The following is a 27,334-nucleotide window of genomic DNA, read 5'->3' as shown; positions in this document are numbered from 1 at the left end:
GTTGAATTAGAAAATATAAAAGGAAAATCATTTAATATAAAAAGAGGAGTACCTCAAGGCACTCATGCAGGGCCAATAATGTTCAATATCTATATAAATGACATATTTGAAGTAATTAAGAGATCTTTTATAAAACTTTATGCAGATGATATAATCTTATATATATAGTTGGAAGGAACTTAACAGACATGATTATGATCTACATCAGGTTTTTCATTTGCATGATAATAAATTGATAATTTATGATAATAAATACATGATAATAAATTAGCACTCAGTTTTGAAAAAACAAACTTTTTGGTAATTAGACTTCATCAAATTCTAGATGGTTATACTTCTATTAAAATACATAAACATTCATTCATGATCAGATCCAGAATTGCAAATGTCCAACTGTGGAAGAAGTTTCAAATCATTGTTATGGATTGATGGTTATTGTTACCATATCATTGTTACCTTGAGTTATGGATTGATGGTTATTGTTACCATATCATTGTTACCTTGAGTTATGGATTGATGGTTATTGTTACCATATCATTGTTACCTTGAGTTATGGATTGATGGTTATTGTTACCATATCATTGTTACCTTGAGTTATGGATTGATGGTTATTGTTACCATATCATTGTTAACAAAAGTAAAGGTAATCAAAAGTTTTCATTTTTTTTTATCAAAAGTTTACTTTATCAAAAGTAAAGGTAATTCATAACTTAATTAGAAGGATTTTGAGACTTATAATGGGAAAAAATACTTGGAATGACTTGAAAAAGGAAAGGCAATTTTTGTTGAAATATAAAATCCTTTATTCAGCTCAAAAACTGAAATTGAACTTAATTTTTAAAAATTTGAACATTGTTTTTGATGAGTTGAATGAGCAAAGGAATTTTTCGCATAATTTAAGGAACGAAAAGCAATTGTTTTGCATCACCATAGGGTACTGAATAGATTTGGAGAAAGACATACAATGAATATACAAATGTATATTTGTATATTCATTGTATGTCTTCATTGAATACATTGAATACAATGAATACAATGTATTCATTGTATTCAATGTATACAAATGTATATACAAATTTGTAAATATAATTAACTTGTTGGCTAGCATTGATTTCAGATTCAGGTGAAGTTATCCTATTTTCAAATTAAAATATTTAATCAGAAAAATTTTGATTCTTAATGATTCAGTGGATTAAAGTTGCTTTAGATAAATAAAAAAAGTACTCTCTGTTTACAGTGTGGAATGTATTATGTGTAGCAATTTCCTTTTTTTTTTTCTTTTTAGTTTAATAACAAATTTGTTTGGAAAATTGTTTTATTTGATTAATTATAACTTTGTTCTCAAGAAATTTAATTTTCTTAACAAGTTTATTTATTTTAAACATATCTTTTGATGAATAAATTCCATTGTATTATTATTATTATTATTATTATCTCGCTATGTAGTCTTGATTGGAGGTCACTGTAGTGTCTACCATATAATGTCTTCTTCGCCCATCTTTCTGTCTTTGTTTCTTTTCTGTGTCAGTGTGGTCTCCTTGTTAAGACTGAGTGTTGTGTGTTCTTCTCTGTCTTTTTTAAGGCTTGGTTTATTGGCGCTGTGTTTTCCTGGAAGTAATCATGCAAGTTCTTAATCGCCTTCTTCTCCTGGTTCAATGTGGTCAGCCAATCGTTTCCCTCCTTCTTTGCGGCCTATAATCAGTCTCTCGATGGCCTTCGTTGGGTGGTGTTGGCGGCTCTTGGTCATCATTATCCTGGTTGATCAAATAATCCAGCTCAGTGTTCCTCCAATCTATGCTCCCAAAAGAGTACATTAGTACTGGGACTGCGTATGTGTTTTTTGTGTGACCATGTTCCCGCCATTCAGCTTTGAATTTAGCAGGCTTTTCAGTCTCTGATGGCATTTCTCAGTCAGGCGGCCCTTGATCTCCTTCTCTTCTAACTGGAGAGACCTACAAATATCTAGGTCTGCATCATCCCTAGATATTTGTAGGTCTCTCCCTCTGTCATAGCTTCAATCTCTGTCATGGCTTCAACCTACCAGCTGAAGACTGGTGAAGTCTTCAGCTGGTAGTTTCATCCGACTGTCCTCGATGCAATCCATAGGTCTTGCATTTGTCTAAGCCAAATTACATCTTGATGTCAGTGTTGAACTCTTCAGTGATCTGGAGTAGCTGTTGGAGTTGATTCTCAGTTGCGGCATAAAGTTTGATGCCATCCATGTGCATCAGGTGAGAGAGGGTGTACATGTTCTTCCTCCCTTCTTTTAGGGTATAAGTATCATCCGTACTTTCTGTTAGTGAGAATAGTGGAGAATGGTGTGAGTGCTAGAAAGAATCATAGTGGGCTCAGGGCATCTCCCTGGAAAATTCCTCTTCTGATGGGTATCGGTCATGGCTTCAATCTCTTCATCAGACTTCAGCTGGTAGTTTTATCTAAGTGGATGTCCTTGATGCAATCCATGAGTCTTGCATGCATTACATCAAGGGCTGGATGTCGGGATGTTCTCGACCTTGACGGTGGTCCTCCATTTTGGACGGTTGTTTCTGGGAAGTGTGTCAGAGTCCGGTTGACTTTGTAGATCTTCAGTGTCTCTATCAGCCAGCTATGGAGCACGGAGTAAGCCTTGCTGTAGTCGATGCAGGCCGTGTACAGGTTGCGCTGTTTCTTGTAGACTTGCTCCATAACTACAGCGTCAATGATCAACTTCCCCTTGCATCCTCTGCTCATCTGCCTACATCTTTTCTGCTACTCGGCCATCATGTTCTGGTTTAATATCTTTTTTTAATTATGCTGGTCAGTATCTTGTAAATTGTTGAAAGGCAGGTGATTGGTCTGAACTTTGACGGTTTGTGGTGGCTTTGTCCTAAGCCTTCAGATTGGCAATTCCTTGAGTCAGAGAACTGGGACTATGTCTGGGTGTGTTATTATCTAAACCAAAAAACCAAACTATTATTTTTAGGCCACTCGAATAATTAAATTCATCTGCCGTGCTGTGTGTGTGTGTGTCTTATATCTGTTAATTGCATGTGTTCTATGGTCGATTTGCCTGTTTTGCTGGACGAAAACCCACAGTTTCTGTGGAAAAAAACTTGCTATCAACGCCTGAGACCGATTAACTCAGCCACGGAGTGAAAAAAGCCCATTAAAGTTCCTCATCTCATCGACGGGATTCGAACCCGGGCCTTTTCCACCGGTGTAGGGATACCACTGTGCTAGATGCGCAGGGTGTGTTAATGTCTGGATAAACTGCTCTGCTATGTGCCTGTGTATGCAACCGAATTTATTGTACCGGTAGTTGTGGATGTTATCTATTCGCGGGGTTCGCCAGTTGTGGGACTTCCTAATCGACTGCTATACTACTACTACCTTCTAAATCTCACATTCTGTTATCTCGTGTACGTTCTTGGCTTTCTTCCTTTCTAGATCTATGCAAGGGGCTCAGCCGTTATGGCTAACTTCACTGCTCCAAAGATTTCCCCAGAGCTCCTCGAGTGCCTTCTGGTTGGAGAATTCTTTGCCTTCCTTCTTTTCTTGTCCGAGTTTCCTATAGAGAGGTTTCTGGTTTTCATGAAATATCCTGTTGTGTGTTTCCCTCTGAACACTCTCCCCATAACGGAAGGTCTCTTTCTGAGTACCAAAAGTTTCTGCTTGAAGGTGTCAATGTATTCTTCGCTCCTTTGATTATAGGCCTCATTGCTGTGGATGTTGTTTCTTGAGGGTGGCCTTCACTTTTCCGATCGGCTTCTTGCTTCTATTACTCCGTTAGTACTGGATTAGTTGGCCTATCTTCACTCACATCTCTTCTATATTATGCTGTAGCCTTCTCTCCCAGGCTGGTGGGTCCCTGTCAATCGTGTTTTGTGTTTTGTTGTTCTCTGCTTTCCCCTACGTTCATTCTAGTGGCTGCTACAGCGGCATAGTAAGATAATCCGGTTTTATTCGCGTATTGAGGTGGTCTGTGACTGTCAAATTGCACTATGACTGCTCTTGGTTGTAGTTCTTGTTCTTGCTGTTCATCCTCCAGTTCTGGTTCCGTTATGGCCGTATTCGTTATTGGTTGTAATAGGTTGTTCTTCAGGTTCTTCTTGATGACGGTCTGGCTCTAGTCTGCTTTTCGCTGTTCCGTGACCTGAAAAGTCGGGAGATGTTCCAACCACTTCGTGTATAGTAGTGGCATAGTGGTATATTATTTAGGGTCAGGCGCTACCGGTGGTTTCCCACATCTGCATCGTATGCTCTGTGATGGAATGCAGAACTTCTGCAAAGCCAGAAAAGAGTGTAATTTATGGTTTATGTACACTGGTGTGCAAAACTTAAGGACCAACACTCTTTCTAAAGGTTACAAAATCAAACGAGACAGCCTGTGGCAATTCAGTAGAAAGCTGGTGCACATGCAAAAATTTGAATCATGATGAGAGGGCTCACATAAACAGATAAATGCAGCAGCAGTTCAGCAGTTCTGTGCAAATTACCGAATGGTGAGCACGATTGTTACAGACGTTCGATCGGTTTCATACAGTGCGACAGACAACGAAATGGCCAGTAGACAACATCTGGATGACTTTACCCGGGATCAAATAATTGGGAAGCTCGAGAAAGGTCGAAGTGCGAGGAGTGTGGCTGCAGAGTTCGGTATCGCCCATAGCATCGGCTCATGTGCGTGGTTGTCCTTCAAAACGACAGGTACAGCTGTTCGAAGGACCAGGGTGGTCATCCACGAAAAACAACGCCCAATGATGATCGCTATATACTCCTACAAGTTAAGTGAGACCAACACCAGACAGAGGGATCCATTGCAAACCAGCAGCACAGAACCACAGGACGCAGGATATCGCGGTTTACTGTGGCCGGGCGACTCCACAAAGGTGGACTATTTGCCCGACGGCCAGTACGCTATATCCCTTTAACACCTACACATCGGAGACACCGTTTACAGTGGTGCATCGAACACAAGGACTGGATAGCAGCGCAATGGGTTAAGGTACTCTTTACTGATGAGAGTAGATTCTGTCTCAGCAGCGATTCTGGACGTCAGCTAATCTGGCGAGAGGTTGGCACACGGTATCACCCCGCAAACATCACTGAAAGGGATCGATATGGCGGTTGAGGTGTTCTTGTCTGGGTAGGCGTTATCTTGGATGGGCGTACAGAACTCCAGATACTGGAAGGCGGTACTGTAACCGGTGCACACTACTGTACTGAGGTAATCCTTCCCCACCTGCGTCTGTTCCGAGGTGCCGTTGGCCCTGAGTTCGTGTTTATGGATGATAGCGCAACACCCCGTCGCACTGCATCTGTTGATATGCTTTTGGAAAGTGAGGAGATTGTTCGTATGAATTGTCCTGCCCGTTCAACCGATCTAAATCCCATCGAACACATATGGGTCGCTCTGGGAGACGCCTAGCGGCACGTCCACACCGACCAGAAAATGTTCACCAGTTGAAGATGGCGCTGACAGAGGAATGGACGATGTTACCGCAAGAACTTATCAACAACATTGTTCTAAGTACAGACAGGCGGTGGAAAGCCTGCATCCACATTAGGGGTAGCCATATCTCCTACTGAGGACCACCTCTTCCCTTTGTTCCATCTTTTGCAGTGATGCATCTGTATCATAGCAGCCAGTACGTACTATGTTGCCATTTTTGAATAAAGTCCCTCTGTACCGTTTTGTTTCCGTTGTTGTGTCGGTGTTGTTTCCTTCATCATTTCTGTACCTCACACGGTTCCTTCGGTATGTTTTCCCATATCCAGGCCACTCCTATGAGAAGCTACAGGTAGAAACCTGACGTCCTTAAATTTTGCACACCAGTGTACTAATCTTATTTCTCATTTATGTTATTTTTCCCTCCCCGTGACGGGTACTAGTATCAAGTGCATGGGGGGGGGGGTAGTTGGTTGTGTCCGTGATTCTACAAGTCTTCGGGATCGTGGAATTCTGGAGTTCCATGTAAATGTTTTCTGTAGGCCCATTTCTGCTAGGTTCTTATGATGGCTCTTTGGCACCATGCCGGTGGTTGACACGGTGATCGGGGTGATTAGTACGTGTTCCATATGCCACATTTCTTTGACTTCCCATCTTATAATTATTCACTCAATTTATTGCTTATGCTTCACCCCTGAACAGCCTTCGGCTAGTAGGGTGCCTATATACATTTGTACAAGATAACTTAGAAAGTAAACATCGACATAAGCATTAGTTTCTATAAAATAATACAACAAATAACATCCAATACGAGTAAATAAAGCACATATACTCGTATATACAGTGACATAAGCAAAATGTAGAGACATATAAACACATACGCATCGTAATATAGATATATAAGTAACATACATATACATAATAATTTAAGACATTAATTCTCCTCAGCAGAGGAGCGAAGTAGAGCTATTAAAACAGAAATTCCATCCTGCAGGGGATAATCAGGAAACTGCTACAACTCTATTTGGTGGTACATGTCCTGTATCTTCTGAGACCTGTACGCTTCATCATCATCATCACAGAACTTGTGGGGATCAATCTTCAGGGTATTGTACGTTTGGAGGATGTTAGCCGGAAAAAATCTTCAAATCATGGATAAATTCTGTAGCAAGCTTCTTAGGGGGATCTACGCGTCATTGCAAAAGACGCGTGGATTATGTCTATGCACTTCCTGATCTTTTCCTTGTAGGTTTTCTGGAGGTTGCTGGTGTTGGGCATCTCGATGTCGATTATGTAAGTAGCCTTTCTTTCTTGTCGATGAGAGTCATGCCTGGTTTGTTGTGCGGAGTGGTCCTGTCCGTTCGGTTTCGTAAACTATACTGGAGCTGTCCCAGTACAGTTTGCAGGGAGGGGTCTCTAATACGACCTGGGGTTCGTACTTATAATATAGTATATTTTCTTTGAGGATCTTCTTGCTGATACTCGCCTAGAGTGCGAGATGATACATTCTTCCCATGCATAAGTAGGAACAACCTACGTTACAAGCCCTCACAAGGGTAGGAGTTTTGTTTTCCACCACAGACACCTTCGGGTCTTGAATAATTATGCATCTGTACACCGCAAGGTGGGTCAACGGCTGCTAGTTCCTCGGGTGTGGATGTCAAACGACGTTTCTCTTTGCAGGGCTCTCTGGCCTCGCAAACTTTTACCGTCCCTGGACTCGGGTGGGCTTCCTGGATCAGGGGTGTCCAACCCTTCATTCTTTTCCTGCTTTCCTCATCTGGAGGACACCTTCTTTACTGGTCCTTCCATCTTCCTCCCTGCTTTGACTTCCATTCTTCAACTATCGCCCTTTCTCACACTTATTTATTTTTTTTTAACTTGGACTTCATCCAGGAAGCTCAGGCGACCCTAGCAGAGTCCAGATAGAGAATAATGGGCAGCCTGGCTCACCTTCCAGTGGTGATCGCGGGCAACGTAGGGTCCCACTAGGGTCCCTGCTGCCAAGTAGCCAGAGAAACAACAAAACCCAATACAATACTATACACATACAACATACCACACACACTTCTGTCACTGACAGAGTTCTGTATACTTCACAAGATTACTGATGGTGCAGCTGTGGGAGACCACCGGTGGCGCCTTACACTAAATACTATGCCACTATGGTATTTTTGCGCTAGCATCTGATGTATTATCCTGGCGTTCTGGTCATGTCCATGAGCGTGTTCCGTCTGGGTAATCACCCTGCATCCCGCTGTGATGCGCTGGAATGTTTCTGGAGACAAGTAGCATCGTCGGCATGATCATATGTCACTCCCGGAGTCCTTGGTAATGTATTTCCTGTAGTTCCTGGTGTTGATGACCTTGTCTTGGATGCGAGCATGAATCCGAGAGCCTCGGGGAAGAGTCTCCCGCTCGTGAGCCATGCGTTAGAAGGCATCTTATCTATGTAGTCTTGAGTAATGTGTGCCGTTTGTCTATATTTATTATTATAAAAATACTCTTATAAAACCAGTAAACTGCATGAATATACTGCATAAAAATATTTGCATATAATCACATATAACTGTTTTGATTTGTGAAAACCTGCGTGTCAAATATATTTCAGTTAAATGATTATGTTGGATACGATTAACTTATTTTAGAATATATAAAGTTACCTGAGATTGGGAACATCAAGATTTGAACTTTTACTACGCACCGGGGATTGTTTCAAACTGGAAAATCTGACAGAGTAATGTAAGTATGGATATCGGCTTTGCATTTTTGGCTGCAGACTGCATTTTAGACTCTCCAAAGTTGTCTTTGATGTCTTTTTCTGATTTTAACGGTTAGTTATATCGAACATTTGAATTGATTCGGAATGTTTAGAAGTGGAATTTCCGGGAAAATTTTCCTCTGAACTAGATAAATGTAGTTGGTCGCTGTTCGTTGAATTCGGGCAAGGTCGAAGGTAACTGTTCTTACTTCCAAACGATTATTTTTGACTCAATTCATCGCTATAAGCTTGAAATTTGTACTTCCGGTTTTCTGCAAAGAATGCATCTCTCTGTAGTATTACTGAAAATGAAATAACAACTTTATCCTACACCATGCTGTTATTAAGCATGTAATTCACCGATGGAACTTTCCAGATTTTAAAAATCAATGTATAAAATGATCTACAATATAACTTACTAATAGCAAGATGTAGACTTAGAATACGATAACTTATCCAAATGTGTTTTATATATCTTGTGGGATGGATGCACCATACTCTGTCTGTATAAGCGCGCTAGCGCGCGCGAGAGAGAGGGATGTTTCTGCTTCCTACACTAATGTAATTCTCATGCCCAATTCCAATTAAAGATGTTCCGTGTAACGATGGTAGAATTGGAATTTCAGATATGGCTCTTTCGTGAGTATACAGACAGGCTTATTATACTCCAATGACGTATTCGATCATTATGTGCTCACACACTGTACAGGAAACTAACTGCACGTGTGGTTTAGCAATGGGGAATTCTGCTAGCGATTCTACACACAGCTGAGTGTCCATAACACTCGAAAATAGTTTGGCATAATTGTTTAATCTCTCCACCTCTTCCTGAATCGGTGGGCAACTACCAATCGTTATTACAGCAATTAATTATACATTTTTCTGACATCATTAGTGAGCATCCTTTGAAATATTTTGCCGTGAAATTTGTTGATGTATGTCCCTTTTAAATTGAGATATCTAGGTTCTTTTATTAGATATTTTAAGTCCGGTTTCAGTCCAAAATGTTTTAAAAGGTTTTTAACAACGTGTCTATTTTTTTGAAATTTAAAACTTTATTTTATATATTTTGCGATACATTTCGATTTCAGTGACTCTACAAGAGAATATTTTCTCAAGAATCATAAAGGTACTCTATATTAGATAAAATTTGTTTTTCCTGTACTCTGAGTACGAATCCACTTTCTTCAATTTTGCAGGCCTTTCTCATTACTTTGGCCTAAAGCCAGTATAATTAATTATCACTTTTTTTTGCTGTTTCTTTTCGCTTGAGGTCAGGAAACACTCATAATTCTTAAACCGAGCTACAGGAGACAAGAAAAAAACTAATAAAATAAGTAGGCGAAAAAATTCAGGTCATTACCTTATAACGTGTTTCATAATTCAACATGGACGGGAACAATGAAAGGTTTCTAGGAAAAACGTTTAATAATTAAGTGTTCTCTCGCTAAAAGCTATAAAAGGATTATAAAAAAAAATTAACGTGTTTTTATATTAATGTCAAATATTTTGCGTGAAAAAATTTATCACGTTTTTATTTAAAAAAAAATGAAGAATTATTACGGATCTGGTCTGTGCGTCTTTAAAAAAAATTCAGAAAAGTTATTTAAATTAAAGAGGAATATTTTCAGGGTATGGTAGAGTTTATATATACACGTGCGTTTGTGTGCATATTTATTTATTTGTATGCTTTTATCAAAATCAATATATTATAGTTACAATAAAAAAATGAAGAATCAATCCCAACATTCACCTTGATTAGTAACCTCCTTCTACATCACTATTTAAATATTTTGGAAGAAAAGATAAAAAGTATAAGCGGAATGATTGAAATTCCAATTTATCGATCATGCGCACTAAAGCTTAGCTTTACGGGCTCCAAAGGCATTCGAACAAATTTAAAAAATATAAAAATTCCTTCTAAATACACTTTGATGGCTAACCAGATATTCTTTCTAGCTGGTATCTGTTTTAATTGAATCATTCATTATTTAAATTTGATATAAATCATTCATTATTCAAATTAAGGTTTACTATCTCTTGCTGATTATCTTATTCTTCTCTGTTTTCTTCCATGGGCGAACTGTATTCATTACTATGAATGATTAATGATAAAATCACTACATCTTCAGAGTAACTTTAATTTCCAAAATGTTTTCGGTATTACTAATACGCTACACGTAGGCGGGCGAAGTTCACTGAAGGTCAAAAGCTTAAAAGTACAAAACGAGCGATATATATTTTAATTTCTAACAGTGAAGAATCTTAGATGAAATGGTAGATGCATTACTCCAGCACAATTATTCTGTAATCTGTTGGGATGAAAAAGATTTATTCCTAAAAAAGAATGATTAGCATTCTGTTTCCACTAAGAAAACAAGATATTCTCATCTCCGAATTGTTCTAATTCTTTTCAAATTCAGTTTTCTATAGTAGCTGTCACAACAAGATCCATTAGCTGTCCATGATTCTCTAAAAGTGAACATAGCAATCGTAGTATAACTCCAAACACACGATATATTACATTTATAGAAAGTCGAAGCAATCACTTTAATCGTTTATATCTATCTTTCACTAAAAAGGTAAACTGCAGCCATTATCAACCCACTGCAGGATGGAAGCCTCCTCAACAATTCATATTGAGGGAATTAGACCATAATCTGCCACGCTGGTCCAGTGCGGGTTGGCAAATCGACCGTATTTAGCAGTCATGGGCTTGAACCCCGGTCTAACTCAAAGAGCGTGTGTTACTGCACTCCCGCTCCTGACCACTCGGCTACGGATGCCATCACTATCCATTCATAAACACTGTATACATCGCAGTAGCATATCTAACGTTGCCTGTTTGCATGTCACTGCTTCTCAATCGATATTCTGACCAAATTATTAACTGAGTCATTTCATAACATGTCATTATTTCATTTAAGAAAACAATTTTATGATGAGACATTTTCAAGTTTACTCGTCTCAGTCTGCTTATTAATTAATTAATTAGTGCATACCCTAAACTCGGGCATTGAAATTTATACATCATTTCGCAAATTCAATGAAATAGAGCGAACAGTAATTTCTTATAGATGGATGACTTAAGCGTATAACTAATTTTGCGTTTATTTATATCCTTGAAGGAAATTGAACAACCAACTGCAGTAAACAGAGTACGAGGGACAGGCAGTGAAAAGTAAAGTTGATGACGAAAATTCAGGCGGAGAATCAATAATATAATCAATAATGGAGTTTATAACATTGCTAAACAAAAGCTATCCCTACAGTCTAGAGTATAAGGAAACAATTCTGAAATAGTGCCTAAATTGATTCATAGTTTCGCCGATGAAAGACAAGATCATTTCGAAAGCGTAGGAATTTCGTGAATTTAATTTGAATTCGTTCCAGTCTTTCCCATCACGTCGATCTCATAATATCTCATCCTTTCAAACTTCTCGGTAAAATTAAGCGTTCTTACTTGGCTTTTCCGAGCAACAAAGTTATAATCCTTCTCTAGAAGCAGCTTATACTTACAGTTTTTGATTATTGTAATATACTCCAGTTCCTACAACAGCAATATCTTTATAATAGAGTGGAGCGAATTCAAATCAAATTCACGAAATTCCTATGCTTTCGAAATCGTTTTGTTTTCATCAGGGAGATTATGAATCAATTTATGCACTATTTCAGAATTGCTCTCTTATACTCTAGACAACAACTGTAGGGGTAGCTAGAGTTGTAGGTAACCCTGCTCTTAGAGAATAGCTACTAGCCATGCGTATTAGGTGAAATCAAGATTAGTCCACTAGAAACCTAAAAGCCGAAAAGACCTTCTAACAACTAACTCACAGTGGGGTTAAGTACTAAGAGGTACTCTCCGTCTTTTTTATAGCCTCTCCTAACTCTAGATAATCCCAAGGAAATCTTTATCTTGGTCCACAGCCAAGGAAATGATTTATAGAACCTAAAACTCTTCCTTTCATTCTATCTCAACACGTTCTATGATTAACTTTTCTTTGTTCCTCTTTTGTACAATCCGTGGGGGGTTTTTTTTGCTATTATAGCATTGTCTTTCAAGGAAGATTTGCTTCAATTATTCCATCTTCCCGTTTAATTCGAGTGATTAGTCCGCTTCAGTGCCATCTATGCAATTCGCATGAAACTTTACAATGGCGAATCTTCATAAAAATGAAATTAGCAAAACCAAAAGAAATGGAAACTTTTATCTAATTAAATTCTCCGTAATATAATTCGTTCGTTCTCTTTAATGAAAGGCAACACGACCCCAAAGCAACGCTTCATTATCTTCCCATCTTGGTGCACTATAACTTTCTTTATTCGCTTCTTCCAACCAATTGATTACTTGTTTCTCCAATTCACACAAGGAGTGCTTAGCACTTTGGGCAGCAAAATTATTTCTTAAAAGCGATTGTGTTTCCAACTCAGATAAATGAATCATGAATATTTAAATTGTTCGAATAAAAGTATTATTCCCAGGTTTCCGGAAGCCATTACGGTTAGCCATCTGCACTGAATGCACTTCATAAGAAAGAAACACCCTCCACTAAATGATCGTTAAAATAAATTTATCAACAGTAACTGCGCAAAATTAGTGAGATAATGTGGAAAAATTCCCCAGCCCACGATTAATAGATTTCCTTAAAGATAGATTAAGTACCTAAAAAAAGCAGAAACAGATGGGCCCAAGATATGAATAATATTCAAAATAATTATAATGATTGTGCTATCAACTTGGTTTAAATTCAATTAACTGAGAGAATATTAAATTCTCGTTAAATATATAAGTATTCAATAATTTTAAGTTTTCTTTAAGGGTTACCAGATTATCTGTTTATCTGGATTTATCCCGATGTCCCGAAGTTTTTAAATTTTGATTGTAATGGTTTACCTAGCAGTTTTCTTCATCTCTATTCGCTCAAATTTATTCAGTCTCAAACTGATCTACCAAATATGACTTCATCAAAGGCATTCGCATTTCTCTGCATAATTCGAAGCCGTCAAGAGCTGAGAGAGAGAGAGAGAGAGAGAGAGAAGAGAGAGAGAGAGAGAGAGAGAGAGAGAGAGATTGTCTTGCAATGTGGAAGTGGTGATGGTGGAAAAATAATACCATATTTTGGGAATTTCTCGCTACCAACTGAATATTTGATGAATTTTATTTTTTAGCAGACCTAACATATAACAAGCTGTTGGCGTATTCAAAACAAGCTGGTTAAGTTTATACCAAGCGATGAATTGAGTATTAACATTTTTCAAAAATACTGAAGGAATTTTTCCTTGCGGAAGAAAATCTACAGAAATTTATTGTAATTTTTTCAATCACCATTAAATGAAGCATACTTCTGCATTATGCCTAGAGTGCCTGGTATATTCAACGTAAAATACTAAAACTTCCGAAAATTGCATAATAGAGGACATGACTTACGTGTATCAGACGATAAAATGCTGAAATCACAAATTTGCTGCCTTCCATGCAAAAACAAGGGAAAAACGAAACAGGTCTTGAAAAATTTTACAGTTCACAATACTAGGGATGAAAATATGATATCACTTTTTCATCTTTATGAAAATAAATGAATGTATTTCAAGAGCAAACATTCTGCTTTAAAGCAACGAAGTTGCATAGAGACAAGTTCCAGTTGTTCTCATCCAAAAATAAACCGTTCTAAACATTAATTACTCCAATGGATAAGTTTTAACAAAATGTTGGAGACGTTGAAGATCGCTGCGTTGTCTAATGGTATCCGGATGTGTGATCTTGTGTGTGAGTTAATGCTTTACATCATGTGAAGGTAGCACTCCCAGAAGTGCTATATCAGTCATGTAGGGCTACGTGACCAACGAAAGGAGCAGAAGCTCATTTTCCTGTTTCCAGTTGCATGCTAAATTCGAATGGCCCTGTTGAAAAATGGCACGAGGGCCTGATGTAAAAGTTGGATGTATTTAGTGGAGTTTTTCGAGATATTTCGCCAAATATCTTGAACTCCAAAAGTTCATATTTTAACGTTTTACAATTAACGAGCTTATTACACCGTAACACGTTTCTTATCCCTCTTCAATTGACAACGCAGCGATCTTCAACGTTTATATAATACTGTGAAATACTGTGTACTCTTATATTAGGTATACTAATAATACTGTCAGGCGATTAAAACATTCTGTACCAGGTACATAATATGTCCCGCCGCTAGCATATTTAAGGTGTTTTACATTTAATAGTCATTGGCAGGCGTTAAAAACGTTTTGATTTTCGGATATTAATAAAATTCATGGATATTCGTCCACATTCTTGATCACAAGAATACGTCCACATTCTTGATCACATGTTCATATTTTCCACTATTCTGGAAAAACTGCTGCAATTTTCAGAGGTTTGAAAGTTTTTCCTCCAGTATAGAGCTAAGATGAAGCTCCGTGCAAAATTTCACTAAATTTGGTCCGGTAGAAGATAAATTATTGTTGCCATCATTCAAGTATGATTGTAACAATACAAGTTACAATAATTCGCTTCTGGCGGAAGATGAAGATGACGTCACTTCCGTAACGCTTTTCGCATGACGGTTTTTCGTTACAAAATTTTTGGATTAACGCCAGCAAAAACGTTTTAAACGTCAAAAGTTCGTGTGGTTTTTCAAGGTTAATTTTATGTGCAAATCTTACAAAAATTATGTGCAAGATGGTCAGACGGAAATTATCCGTCGATGCAATTTAAAAGTACATGTGACATAGAATAGTCAGTTGATACCATAAAGTGTTAAGTGCGTCTCTGAAGAATAACGAAAAGTGACTTAAAAACAAACATCCCGTAAGATATGCACGGCATTTTGAGAAGATATAGTAAGTGAATCCATAATCCAAAAAGGGTTCAAAAAATTTAAATCCGGTGATGAGCCACTTGAAGGCTCACTCCGTGGGTGGTAATCCTGGTAGTTTTTCTTCCTTTTAGTTGGCGAGGAGGACATGGGTATCGGCGTTTCAACAGAGTCACTGTCGTTGAAAATCTCACGTGAATGGCGAGTTGACTCATTTTCCAATTTCATGATCTTTTTATTATCTAAATTAATGTATCATTTCATATTAATATTTAAATCTGTTTTTACATAATATTCTTCAGTAGAGAAAAGCACAAAATACCTAGCTAAAAGTTATATAAATTTTATTGAGTAGTAACTGAGCAGAATATTACAAAAATTAGTAGATTATTTTACAAAAAAGGCTATATTTGTTCATTTTATATTAGTACTAATATAGAGATTGCTCATTTAAATCTAGTTGCCCCTTGAGGTGTTACCTCATCTACTCATATATAAGTTCAGATAAGTTCAGCGATGAATAAGCGCTTTAAATTAAAGTTATGCAATAAAACTCTGACAATCTCGTTTTATAATCTACAGTTCCCTCGTTCTACAATTTTCTGTTTGGTAACTAAGTTCAGAGAGACGGTTAATTTGTCACCAGCGGTTGTAAAATGTTTCCATTCCAAATCAGGATGGCGATCTGTAAAGCCCTTGTTGAACCTGAGCAGTGAATGAGAGGAAAGTGTTTGGCATCATCCATAAACGCTAGAGCCATTTTCCGAAGATTGTGTAGCATGGAATGGAAATGAAACCCCTATTGGCCTAGGAGAGAGCCTCTCCTGATAAATAGAGCACTAAATTTCGGTTGAAAGGGACTAAAGAGCATGTGAGTTACAACAGAAATCAATATGACACAATAGTACCTCACTAATTCAAACTAAAGGGGACAAATGAGTAGTCTGAATTAATGAAAATGCTCCAATTATAGAATAAAATTACAGGTAATATTTCCAAGTGGTAGTTTATAAAAACAAACACATTTATTCACAATACAGCAACATGTATTAACTTAGATACCATTAGGACACGAATGTACAAAAAGACAAAAAAATAATAATGAAATGTTTATATTTTAAGCAAAATTTTGTTCAAAATCAAATAGAACGCAAATACAAATACCAATTCGAACAATAACTTTCCACAATCGCATTGTCTTTTTTTTAAGAAATCGGAAATTCCACTTTACCTACAGATTTTCCCCCTTGAAACGCACCGTTGCATCTTTGTGTAACCACATTCTTAATTACCCAAATTCATATCCTTTTAGCAGCATTATGCAACACATTTTGTACGCTCTTTATCTTTAATTCCATCAAAAACAATTGCATATTCCGCGCTTACTATTGTACTCTGCTTCACTTCATTCCAACTTGCTCCAAGTTCTAAATAGCATATTTTATTTTACGTTATAATTTTTAATGTATATTAAAAACTGTCCTTTGCCCTTCTTTCCAGAATTTTCAAAAAAACAAGACTTAACAACCTTCAGTTGTTTCCTTCTATACATAAAAGTTTAAACCAAGGATGTCTTCCTGATCCATAAGTTTGCATTAGGGCTGTGCTATTGGGAGGTAAGAAAAGGCAACTTGTCGCTTGATACAAGCTCTTTCAAAGATGCAACCTCGTCTAACAATGAAAATGTCTTACTGCTCCGAATTAGCAAAGTCCGAATAACCGAGGCTCCGGATAAGTGAAGTCAAAATTAGTGAGCTTTGCCTGCAGCGTTGTTTTCTCTGACAAGTCAAACTTTAGCCTCCAATGAATCTGATGGCGCACAGTCAGTTACAAAGGTAAACAATTGTTGATCTGAGAAAGAGAAGTTATTCTGGAAGTCAGATGTTGGATAATTATTTATTTTTGTACCAAACTAGGAAACATAATACAAAATGCGCGTAATCAATTTCTAAAGGAATGCAAATTGGTAATAATAAAATATTTACCAGTGTCCTGGAAAAGAGCACGTAATTCAGCACGCAATAGCCTCAAGAAACGTGGATCAATATATTAATTGGAATGGTTTCTGAAAAAGTTTTTTCTTTGTTTGTACAGTGGAAGTGGAGTTTGTTAAATGAAATACAGTTTGGAAGTTCTGGTAAAGAGCATTTTTAGAGGTAACTTACTTTTGAAGTGCCAAAGAAATCACTGTCTCTTTCTGTTGTAAATTTTCTGTTATTAAAGTATAAATTTTAAACCACATCTTTCTCTTAACGTTATGTAAATTCACCTTCATTTTTAATACTTCTATTATATGAGTACTGAGACTTGACTTGATGGACAATTAACCAAGATACTATTCACGTCAATAATAAGTCTGTGTAATTATCTCAGATTAATTAACGTGAAAGGAACAAATCTACGATCAATTATACCAACCACTTCTTCCATAAATTTGATTTTTCTAAGAACGGATTATGAAAAACTACCATTGTGCACATACTATTGAAAAGATTAAATAATAATATGTAAATATACCTTCATTTATCAACCATCGCTTCTTTGTGGAAGTGGATGGTTCTGCAATTGTCTCTATTCAAGAGATTAGAAGGTGGCTTCTATAGATATCAATTACCTCATTGTTCTGTATGATGATATCCTTTTTTTTTTCAGATTTTCATCATCCAATTATTATTATGCTTGAGAGAGTTAGTATAATATTTACATTATTTTGTTATGCGAATATGCCAATGGTCTCACAAGACATTCTATTATTGAGTCAAGTAACAACAAAGGTAAATTAATCTCTATTATGATCTAGAAGTTTAAGAGCTGGCCACGGTCCTAGGATAGCTAGAATAGGTCCTAGGATTACGTGGTCACTAGAATGTATGTGGCCGATCGCATTCGTACGCTTCCATAAAAAGTATCCATTGTCAACTAGGCGCTGGTATACTGGCTTTAAATTCTATCTACTACGACTTGACTGCGTCAGACATGAACATCACAGGAATATTTAACTTCTACTACTCTTTATATCCTCTCCCATTTCAGCAGTCAAGCGTAAAGCACAGAAAAATCATCATCGTCTGCTCCAAACCCTTCTGAGGATGACACACCCCAAGCCATTCATCTTATAACGTAGTGAAAATTACTAGATTATTAGCTGCAAAGTTGGAATGTACCTCGAAGAGTTAATGAACACAATTGTCACGATAATCCCTTCTCCGATGGGAACCGTAATGCTTTACTCCAAATATTAATGACGAACTGTGTAAAATATTGAGTACATTTGCTATCTTCTTGCTGGGAACGAGCTACTACTTAGAATTAAGTGTTTAATGAGATTAATCGTCATCTACCGATCGCCAGTCGGAAGCAGAGCACCATTAATTAAATTGACGTGTGCTTCGTATTGTAACAAACAACTTGTAACGGTTTCCTTGACTGTCCTGTTATCATTGCTCAGCTTCTCCAAGTTTGTGTATGATTAATGTGACGGCTGTTCGTCCCTATAATTTCTTAAATTCACATTTCAATTATAGTTTTGACGTCTTTTATTTATTAAAGGAATCGCTGTTGTTAACAAGAAATAATGCATGCAAAAATGGATCCCTTAAACTATAGTATTTAGGAAACAATTCATATTCGAATAAAGTAAAGAAACGTTTCTTTGATTAACTACATCTTCAGCGAAAACTAATCTCGGCTCATTTTCATAAACCAAGCACTTCATAGCAGGACAGGTTATTGTACAGACAAGTCTATGAAAAGGCCTAATGAAGGTGTGACTGATTAGGGCTATCAACAAAGTTACTTGCCTGTACAATTACAAAAGAAAAGGCCACTTTAAGGTGAAAGGCGCTGAAATTTAAGGAGATAAATGAAGACCACTCTTGCACAAAGTGAATGAAGTGATTAGGGAAACATTATTCTACCATTGAACTATAAAATGTCATTGACTCGGTAAGTCTTCTTTCAGACATAAATTCATCTTAAATAAATTACACGAAAGAGAATACTCAGAAGTGAAAAACTCCAGGAAACCATCCAGACGATATCTCCTTTACTGGACCAGAGCTCTTAAGAAGTGAAAAGACTTTTGCAAAGATCTAATGGAGTGGAAATGGAGATTGTGTGACATATATAAAGAAAAGATGGTAAAATATATTATACCTGAGAAATGCAGAAAGAAATTCAGCCGCCAACGCCTCATCTCTATAGAAAAAGCGACAAGGTACTTCAGCAGTCGAAGGAAGAATGTAACACCTCTCAACCCAGAAATATCTGAGGTGAGCAGCTGTAACCTCTACACAACAACCTTCCTGACAATCAAAGCTATAAAGTGTGAAGATAATAAAGCACTCAAAACCTCCGTTGATATATTTATTTCTGAATATTGCTGTGGTAAAAGGCTTACCACAGCAATATCATATTCGCATTACAATATCTCATCTAAAAACACATCGCCAGATTCTCATTAAGCAACAGTCTTTGAAATGCATTCTCCTTTACAAACAGTGCATTCAGCGTGTGCGCCCACACACACACACATACATACATACACACACACACACATACATACATACACACACACACACACACACTGGTGGCGCATGCTCAAAAACCCGAAAGACATGGTATGAAAAATAAACGAGCAAATGAACACATGCCAAGAAATCTTAAATGTTAAGTTACTTTGCTCTAAAAATTTTTCGTCCCTTTTTTGAATTCAAAAAAGAAAAATATATGCAATCAAAGCACTCCGATGAATATTACATTTCATATATGTATGCTACCCTCTGGATTTATTTTATTTTATTTATTTATTTTTGTTGGAATCTCCAACAGGAATCTGACAGACACTCCATATGGGTCGAGCATATGTAATCTAGTATTGAGCTGTGTCGATTAATAATACATTCTGATGCGAAGAAATTCTATAAAAATGTACAGATATTTAATATACTTTTTTATCGAATGGTGTTCCGTTAAAAATTTCATTAATTTCGCATTTTAACTATCGGGTTATCCAAGAAGGGCAACACTATGGGGGTTCCTTTATTATTCTCCAATCAAAATAATCACAAATCGATATGTTCCATAAGATAAGTTATTTACTATTATAAACCTCGTATTCAATCCTTCAAATGGGATTCAGTGTTAATGACCAAAGACTTGAGGTCGAATTCTGTTATCCATTAAGTAGAATAGACAATAAACAATTACTTATATTACAAATTATAGTTCAAGGCCTCACTGTAATAACCAGTCTCTTCATACCAGACGTGGAACTTCACCACATATTCTTAAAATTCTTTAAATGTTATTCAACACGGGATAACTGTTATTATGTACTTTCAGAGCAAGGTGTCTCCCCTCTAGGTGTAAATCCAACACCAGTACTATGGCGTACACTAGCGACACCTATTACCCAAGAAATACGAGACATTTATGGACTATAAACTCTCCCGGGTTGCCGAAATATTTCGCGTGATCAAATATTAAAGTTAACTAGCTGCAAGGAAGTTGCTGAGTGTCAACATCAGTTGGTGGAAACAGGGATGGTTTATCATATACAAACATTCTGCTGCGCCTTTTAAGAAACTGCTGTCAAAAAGTCTACTTTCGAGTGCCACCTCGGCCTGTTTTCCCTCGAAGGACCTAACTGCGACACGTGTTAGTGTGCATTATTTATTTGCCCAGCTGAGATGCATTATTGTTATGGTAGATAGGAGTGCAACCCGGACACGATATGCACAGAAAAGCAATCAAATTTTCATTTTGTTTGGAAAGTTAGTTCATACAAGTTCACTTATCGGAATGCAGATGAGGGTAGAGACTGCAAGTTTGTGTTTTGCCTTGATCTAAATAGGAAAAGATAACCTTGGTGAACTCCAAAAGTTTGCTTTACTAATGCGCATTAACAGTGATTATGAGTTAGTCTTATCATTTATATATTCTGGAAATTTAAATGTGCACAAAATTTAAAATTAAAGCAAAGCTAATTTTGATATTGCTGTCAAAACTCAAGTCGTTTTTAACAGATCTTTCGTAGTTGAATGAAATTCTGATTTCCGATGAGCAATCGGATTCTTATGTTGAAAATTGGGATATCCCGGAGACCTTTATTTTCTTTCGGCCTCGTTGCTGTTCAGTATAGTAAGGCAAATAAAATAATGACTTCCCATATATTCTTCACTATGACCTTTCTTTTTGTCACGAATATGCCGATAATTTTAAATTGTTTGCGTATATTTCTGCTATTCGTTATCAGAACAACCAGCAAAGGAATCTTTTCCAGTCCAGTCTTTGACCAACATTAACAATTCAAAAATGCTTTGTAATTATTTCTGCTCGTCAGAGGAGAATCGTGTTTCATCTTAAGACCTTTGTTCTTATTAACTTTGGAGGAAATCATTGATTATATTTGATTTGGATCCAAATCAAATAGACATCCAAATCATTGATTTGGATGTCTATTTGACATCCAAATTATTGCTGCAAATTTTGATATTTCTTGTCAAATGAATAATACAGTCTGTCATGGATTTTATTATCTAAAGTTCCTGGTGTTGCCCCAGGGAAATTCAATATACTATAGTAGCTCGCCGTTTGCAGTAGTTATGTTTCTGGAGACGTTCCTGAACTACAAATCCGACATATTTTTGTTAAAAATATATTTTATACACATTGACCGCGATTCAAAAGGTTTTCCTGTATTATACTAATGTGTTTTTGATGAAAATTGAATCAAACGAATTCTGAAACACTATGTAGTACTACTGTACCACGGGGGGGGTTGGAGAAATAGTCTCGACTGATCACCTTGTTGGGTTAATACTCTTGTGGTAAAAATGTCGCAAGGAATCAAAATTTTGAATCCAAACAGAGCTCTTAACTTTCCCCCCAACAACAATAAAAAAGGCAATATTAAATTTCGTTGTATTAGCAATTACTGTATATGGGCTCATATAATTGCCAGTGGAGAATAGATGGAAAATTGTCCTTTCAAAGATAATTTTTTTAAATGTAAAATAAATTAGATCTGTTTTTATCGCAGTTCAGTATACCGCATTCAATATATGACATTACGGATTTTTAATATTTGTAATTTTCATTTCAACCTTCGATGACCACCACCACACACATTTTTGGATGACCAGAAATCCCGTTTTTCTGATATTGTCCCCATTTTGGGTGTAATGTCCTCGTTTCGCCAAAACCTTTTAGCGACGCTGTTTGCCCTGTTTTTATTTGGGAGCTATTTATCTAAATTAAATATATATACTCTATAACTAAATTAAAAACTATCGTAATAAATACTTGTTTGTCGAAATGCGAGGACATTGTAATGTCACCTCGCACACACACACACACGCTGCATATATATATACTCGTTTCACTTACTTACTTAGGTCTTGTGTGTACTAGGGTGTGGCGGCATCAGAACTAGTTATTCTAGGCATAACCTATACTTTTTGTTCTAAGTGTAGTTACGTTGTTTCCGACCCTTTTCTTTTGGTCTGCCGTCTTAATTTGCTTTAATGTGTTCATCTCCTCTAATCTGGAATATAGTTCTGTTTGATCGTCTAGTGGCTCGGTTAGGACAAAAACCTCGTATACCCTCAGGGAAGAAGAGAGATGGAGATATTTACCTCTTTTCTACCTTTTTCCCCGCAGTTTGGGCTTTGCGTTGTGCTTATTATTATCGGGTAATCAGGCAACTGATTACTCGATAACCGCGATTAACCTGTAATCATGCTTTAACATTTAGCTTTAGTGGCTACATGGGAGGTTTTGGCAGAGAAAGAGAAACTCCTATAGCAAAACATAATAAAATTTAATACATGAGAGTAGTTTAATACATGAGAAAGTAAATCTTACATAGATATAAGTTCATCAAATCATTATGATAATAATAAGATCATAGACTTTGGGATTATCATTCTTAAACACTGCAGTAATTAGTTACAATATTATAAAAGGCTAGAAAGAATCCATCTTTTCATTTTCAACTTACCAGTCTAAGATGCGGCGGGGCGGCGGCTCTTCCCTCCGTTCTCCGCGACTGGAACCGCTCTATTCTGTTCTATCCTCTCGACTCTTTCTCTGGACTCCGACTTCCCGTCCTCTCTGACCTCTCCGTTCTGTTCCTCTCGACTCTTTCTCTGGACTCCGACTTCCCGTCCTCCGCTACTTCTCTCTGGGTCTCGAGGACCTGCTTTTATAGCTCTAGTTCTCCCTTATTGTTTATACATTTTCCTTTCTCTTAATGGAAAACTCCCACGTTATGGGACACTTAATCAAAGGAGTCACCATCATCCTCGATTACGCCATGTACCAAACATTCTGGCCAGACGCGTAGACACTTCACCAACTCCTTATTAGGAAAATGAAGAGTCTCTAGCTTGAATACTCACCGAGTTTATGATGCTCGGAGGAATCTTCCATATCCGTTCACACGGGTGTGTGTGTATATCTCTGATTCCCCCCCCCCCCTTTCTGTCGTCATCATTTGCATGTCAAGCTAAGTGCATCTTTCTGTGTTTATAAAAACGTAACCCGTAGGTGGCTCCCAAGATAGCCGTCGCCGGCAAACAACTGCAGGCTTCTGTAGAGTTTAGATAGGCTTTGTTTTTACATAGTTGCTGTGGCTAATTTCGCCATATTTTAAGTCATTATAACAGGTTCCAATTTAAAGATTTAAAGACATCTAACTTGCTTTAATACTCAGTTTTAATAACTCTAAAATTGTCAATAAATGAGGTTTTGGATAATAACTAAGTAGGGGGGATTATTAGAAATTAAAATTAATATATATATTTATTATAGATTTAAAGGAAAAGGCGGAATTAGCACTGCAACATCTTCTACAGCTCCCCCCTTTTTCAGAATTGAGACTGGGGATTTAGAAGAAAATCACTCTTCTCAATTCTGAAAAACCAAATCGGGCCCTAAACTAAGATTCCCAAAGTAAAAGATGGCTTCTTCCTTTACAACTGCCTCTACAACTAGACTATATATATTTTCAAATACAAAATACTAAAAGGTTAATATCTGTGATATTATAATAGTGGTATAACATTAGTAATGAACAATAATAAGTTCGTAAATCTTCCTTTGGCTATCTTTACACATTTTCGCGCACGTACAGTTTTATAAGGAACACATCTCTTATCTTCATTATATCTTCTCAAGTGTCCATTGTCCTTTTATCAAAAACAAGCACAATGTTTCGTTGGTCTGCTAGGCTGTAGTACACCTCTGTTTTAAGAATGATGCACGTCTTTTCCCTGGCATAATCGTCCTTCAAGATTTTGCTCCAAGCATGATACATTGTTCATGTAACAAAATAAACAAAGTTAGCAAATGTTCTTATTAGATTTATATATGTGTTTTTCATAATGCTAATATATAATTAGTGCTAATATATAGGTACACATAATACTGATCAATAGTAGAAAAGTAACAGAAAAGTAACAATCAAATTATTTTTCCAAGAATTTAAACCTTTAAAAGCATTAATACTTTTATAATTATTTCACAATTACTATTACAAGTATATCACTCTAACATAGTTATTGCATTAAAATTTCATTTGAATGTCAGTAGAACATTACAATTTCATTTGAATGTCAGTAGAATGTCAACAGAAGTATTCATAAAGTTCAAAGTTCTAAGTGTTTTTTTTTTTTTCTTTTTTCACTCGAAAGTTTTTCTTTTTTCACACGGGACAGTGAGTCCCTGCACACACACAGTTTGAGTGTTTCCAAAAAATAAAAACACTTCTGAAGTTCACTTAGACGTCAGGGAAGAGGAGAAAGGCTTTTCCTCCCCCTTTTCTTCTTATTCTAGGCTGGTAATGCTTACACGATCGTTGTCATTCTCCCTATAATAAACTTGATAAGTGCGTATTTGATTTGAAGTTTCCATATTGATGCTTCCACACTTCCATAGCTTCCATAATACTGCTCCTAGTGTGATTAAGATCAACACTATAGCTGGAATTCCTAACGTAAGGTATACTGCTTCACGAGACCAATTCCTTTCTAGATGCACCACTAATTTTAACTGTCCCCACTGATTCCATACAAGACATTCATAAAAGCCAAATTGTTTTGCTTGGACTGAGTCGATGCTGAGAGTACTGGTTACATCTCGTTGACTCCATACTTCCGAATGAGTGGTTAGCAGTTCATTAGTCATGGTATTTTTCCAGGTCACATTCTGTAGAGGAGGAACATGTTTAAAAACACATTGTAGCCGAACGTCGTCTCCTAAACTTGCTAGATGTGTTTTACAGTTTCCTTCTGGTGATCCTTTTATATAAATCAATGCCTGATCTTTCACTAAAGGATAGTTTGAGATTTCTGCTGTACAAGTGTAGCGACCTGACGTTTGACGTGTCATCTTAGGAATTGATAAAGTAGAAATGATACCGCTTTGAATAATCTTATCCTCGAAATACCATTTTATTACTGGAAGTGGATTTCCTCTAGCTTCACACTGTAGCAAAACTGGATTTCCTTGGATTGTAGCAATATCATTCAATTTAGATATGAAAATGGGTCCGTAAGATACTGTCAATACGTAGGAAGCTTGGGCTGTTCCTAGTTCATTTCGAACTAAGCAGGTGAAGTTATCGTTATGATTTGTTCTCATAACGCTTTTAATTTCAAGAAAAGCGTTTCCTTGTTTTATTAGCAGTTCTCCGTTTTTAAACCATTTGTAAACGAAAACATCTGGGTTTGCTCTGGCTTCACATTTTAATTTGAACCGATCATATTCACGTGCGATTTTTGAGGTTGTTTTCATAGTGATTCTTGGCTTATACTTCACTAGGACTGTGATTGAGACCATTAGAGGATGCAAGTAAGTTAGATGATTAGCGACACAGGTAAATGCTTTCTTATCATACTCTGGTGATAGAATGGTTATCCATTTCAAATAAGTGTTCATTCTTATTTTGTCTGACCATAATTCCTGACTGGCTTGTACTGATCCGTTGATGGGATTACCATTAAAATGAATCCATCTCAAAATAGCTGGCGGTTTTCCTGCTAAAGATTTGCATGTAAGAGTGGCTTGCTCTCCTTCGTTCCCATTACGGAATGAGCCTTCTCCGATTAGAGGTGGTAGGGGCGTAACATAAATTGTTACAATAGCTGTACTTGATCGGAATTGACGTCCATCCTTAGTTTGAACGTGGCAAAAATATTTGCCTTCATCTGTCAGCTGTAGTTGGGTGATTTGCAATGCAAAATCATTCTCTCTAGGTGATCCGACGATTTTATAATCAGGAAGTCCTGGTGGTCTGAAAAGGTGATCTGTGCTTTTTCCGTTGAAAAACCATTTTACAGTGACTGTGAGATTTGAAACTAATCTGCAGGGGATGATGATAGTTTGACCAGTCATGGCCTCTCTATCTAATGGCTGAAGAATGAAGATACCAGTCTGATAAGGCGTACACCGAATAAGTAGCGTAACTAGTAGGAACATGATCTGGGCTGGAGAAGTCATATTGATGAGTATTCTGGTATGTATTTCTGTCAAAAACAATGTTACCCCCTTTTTTTCCCATTCTTTTACATTAAATTTACTTCAAAGACCTAAAATACTAAAATCAGAGTTGAACAAATTTTTTTTTTTTTGATCGTTCCATTTGATAGGCTCATTTTTTTTTCAGGAGGAGTGAGAAGACAAATACCAAACTTCTTTTGTTACTGCTTCCTCTTCTTCCCTTCTCTCATATATATTATTATTATTATTATTTTTTTTTTTTTTTTGATGAGAAAAAAGAATCTTTCACTCAATATCTGAATGTTGATCTTTAGTTTTATTCATCTCTCTAGGCTTTAGATATACAAAGTGAGAGAGAATCTACCCTAATTGCTTCTTCCTCCTTCCGATTTTTTACATAATTGGATGATTCTTATAGGAAAACCTGTAACAATGTTATTCTTACTTTCTGTCTGAGATTCAGTTACGCATGATCTATATACTCTCTTACCTTCCTGCAGTCGTTCTCACTGATTTTCCCATAGTCAGTCCTGCTAATGTAGTCATTCTCTATATAATTTTGAACACTTCCCACACACTTTTTTTTTACCATAAGAAACATACCTTTTATTGTCTGCCATATTGATCCTAGTATGAGCTTTATATACTAAAAACAAATACCAAAATTATTCCTACTATTACATAAATCACATAGATAACGTTCTTGGGTAAACAATGTCTACTTCTAATCAAATCCCAACATATAACACAAGATAATCTTCAAAACTCGTCTCTTCCTAATAAATGTATAATTCCTTCAGCAATCTTACCTTTTTGTGAGATAAACAA

At 36.7% G+C, this 27,334-nt stretch overlaps 2 protein-coding genes across 2 annotated transcripts in view; one reads left to right on the top strand and one right to left on the bottom strand.

The window, feature by feature from the left end:
- The window catches only part of LOC150080290 (synaptogenesis protein syg-2-like), a 266,638-nt gene that overhangs the window by 9,793 nt on the left and 229,511 nt on the right, over positions 1-27,334 (top strand). The window lies entirely within an intron of this gene.
- LOC150080293 (irregular chiasm C-roughest protein-like) lies at positions 14,981-26,506 on the bottom strand. The gene is given in 4 exon segments (XM_090381616.1): positions 14,981-15,246; positions 23,861-23,913; positions 24,786-24,817; positions 24,956-26,506. Coding segments are annotated over 4 exon segments (1,902 nt in total).

Source organism: Mastigoproctus giganteus, chromosome 9 (assembly GCF_048544385.1).
Source record: "Mastigoproctus giganteus isolate SK-2022 chromosome 9, ASM4854438v1, whole genome shotgun sequence".
Lineage (NCBI taxonomy): Eukaryota > Metazoa > Arthropoda > Arachnida > Uropygi > Thelyphonidae > Mastigoproctus > Mastigoproctus giganteus.
The sequence above is the reverse complement of the archived record's forward strand: the minus strand, read 5'-3'. Positions and strand labels throughout refer to the sequence as shown.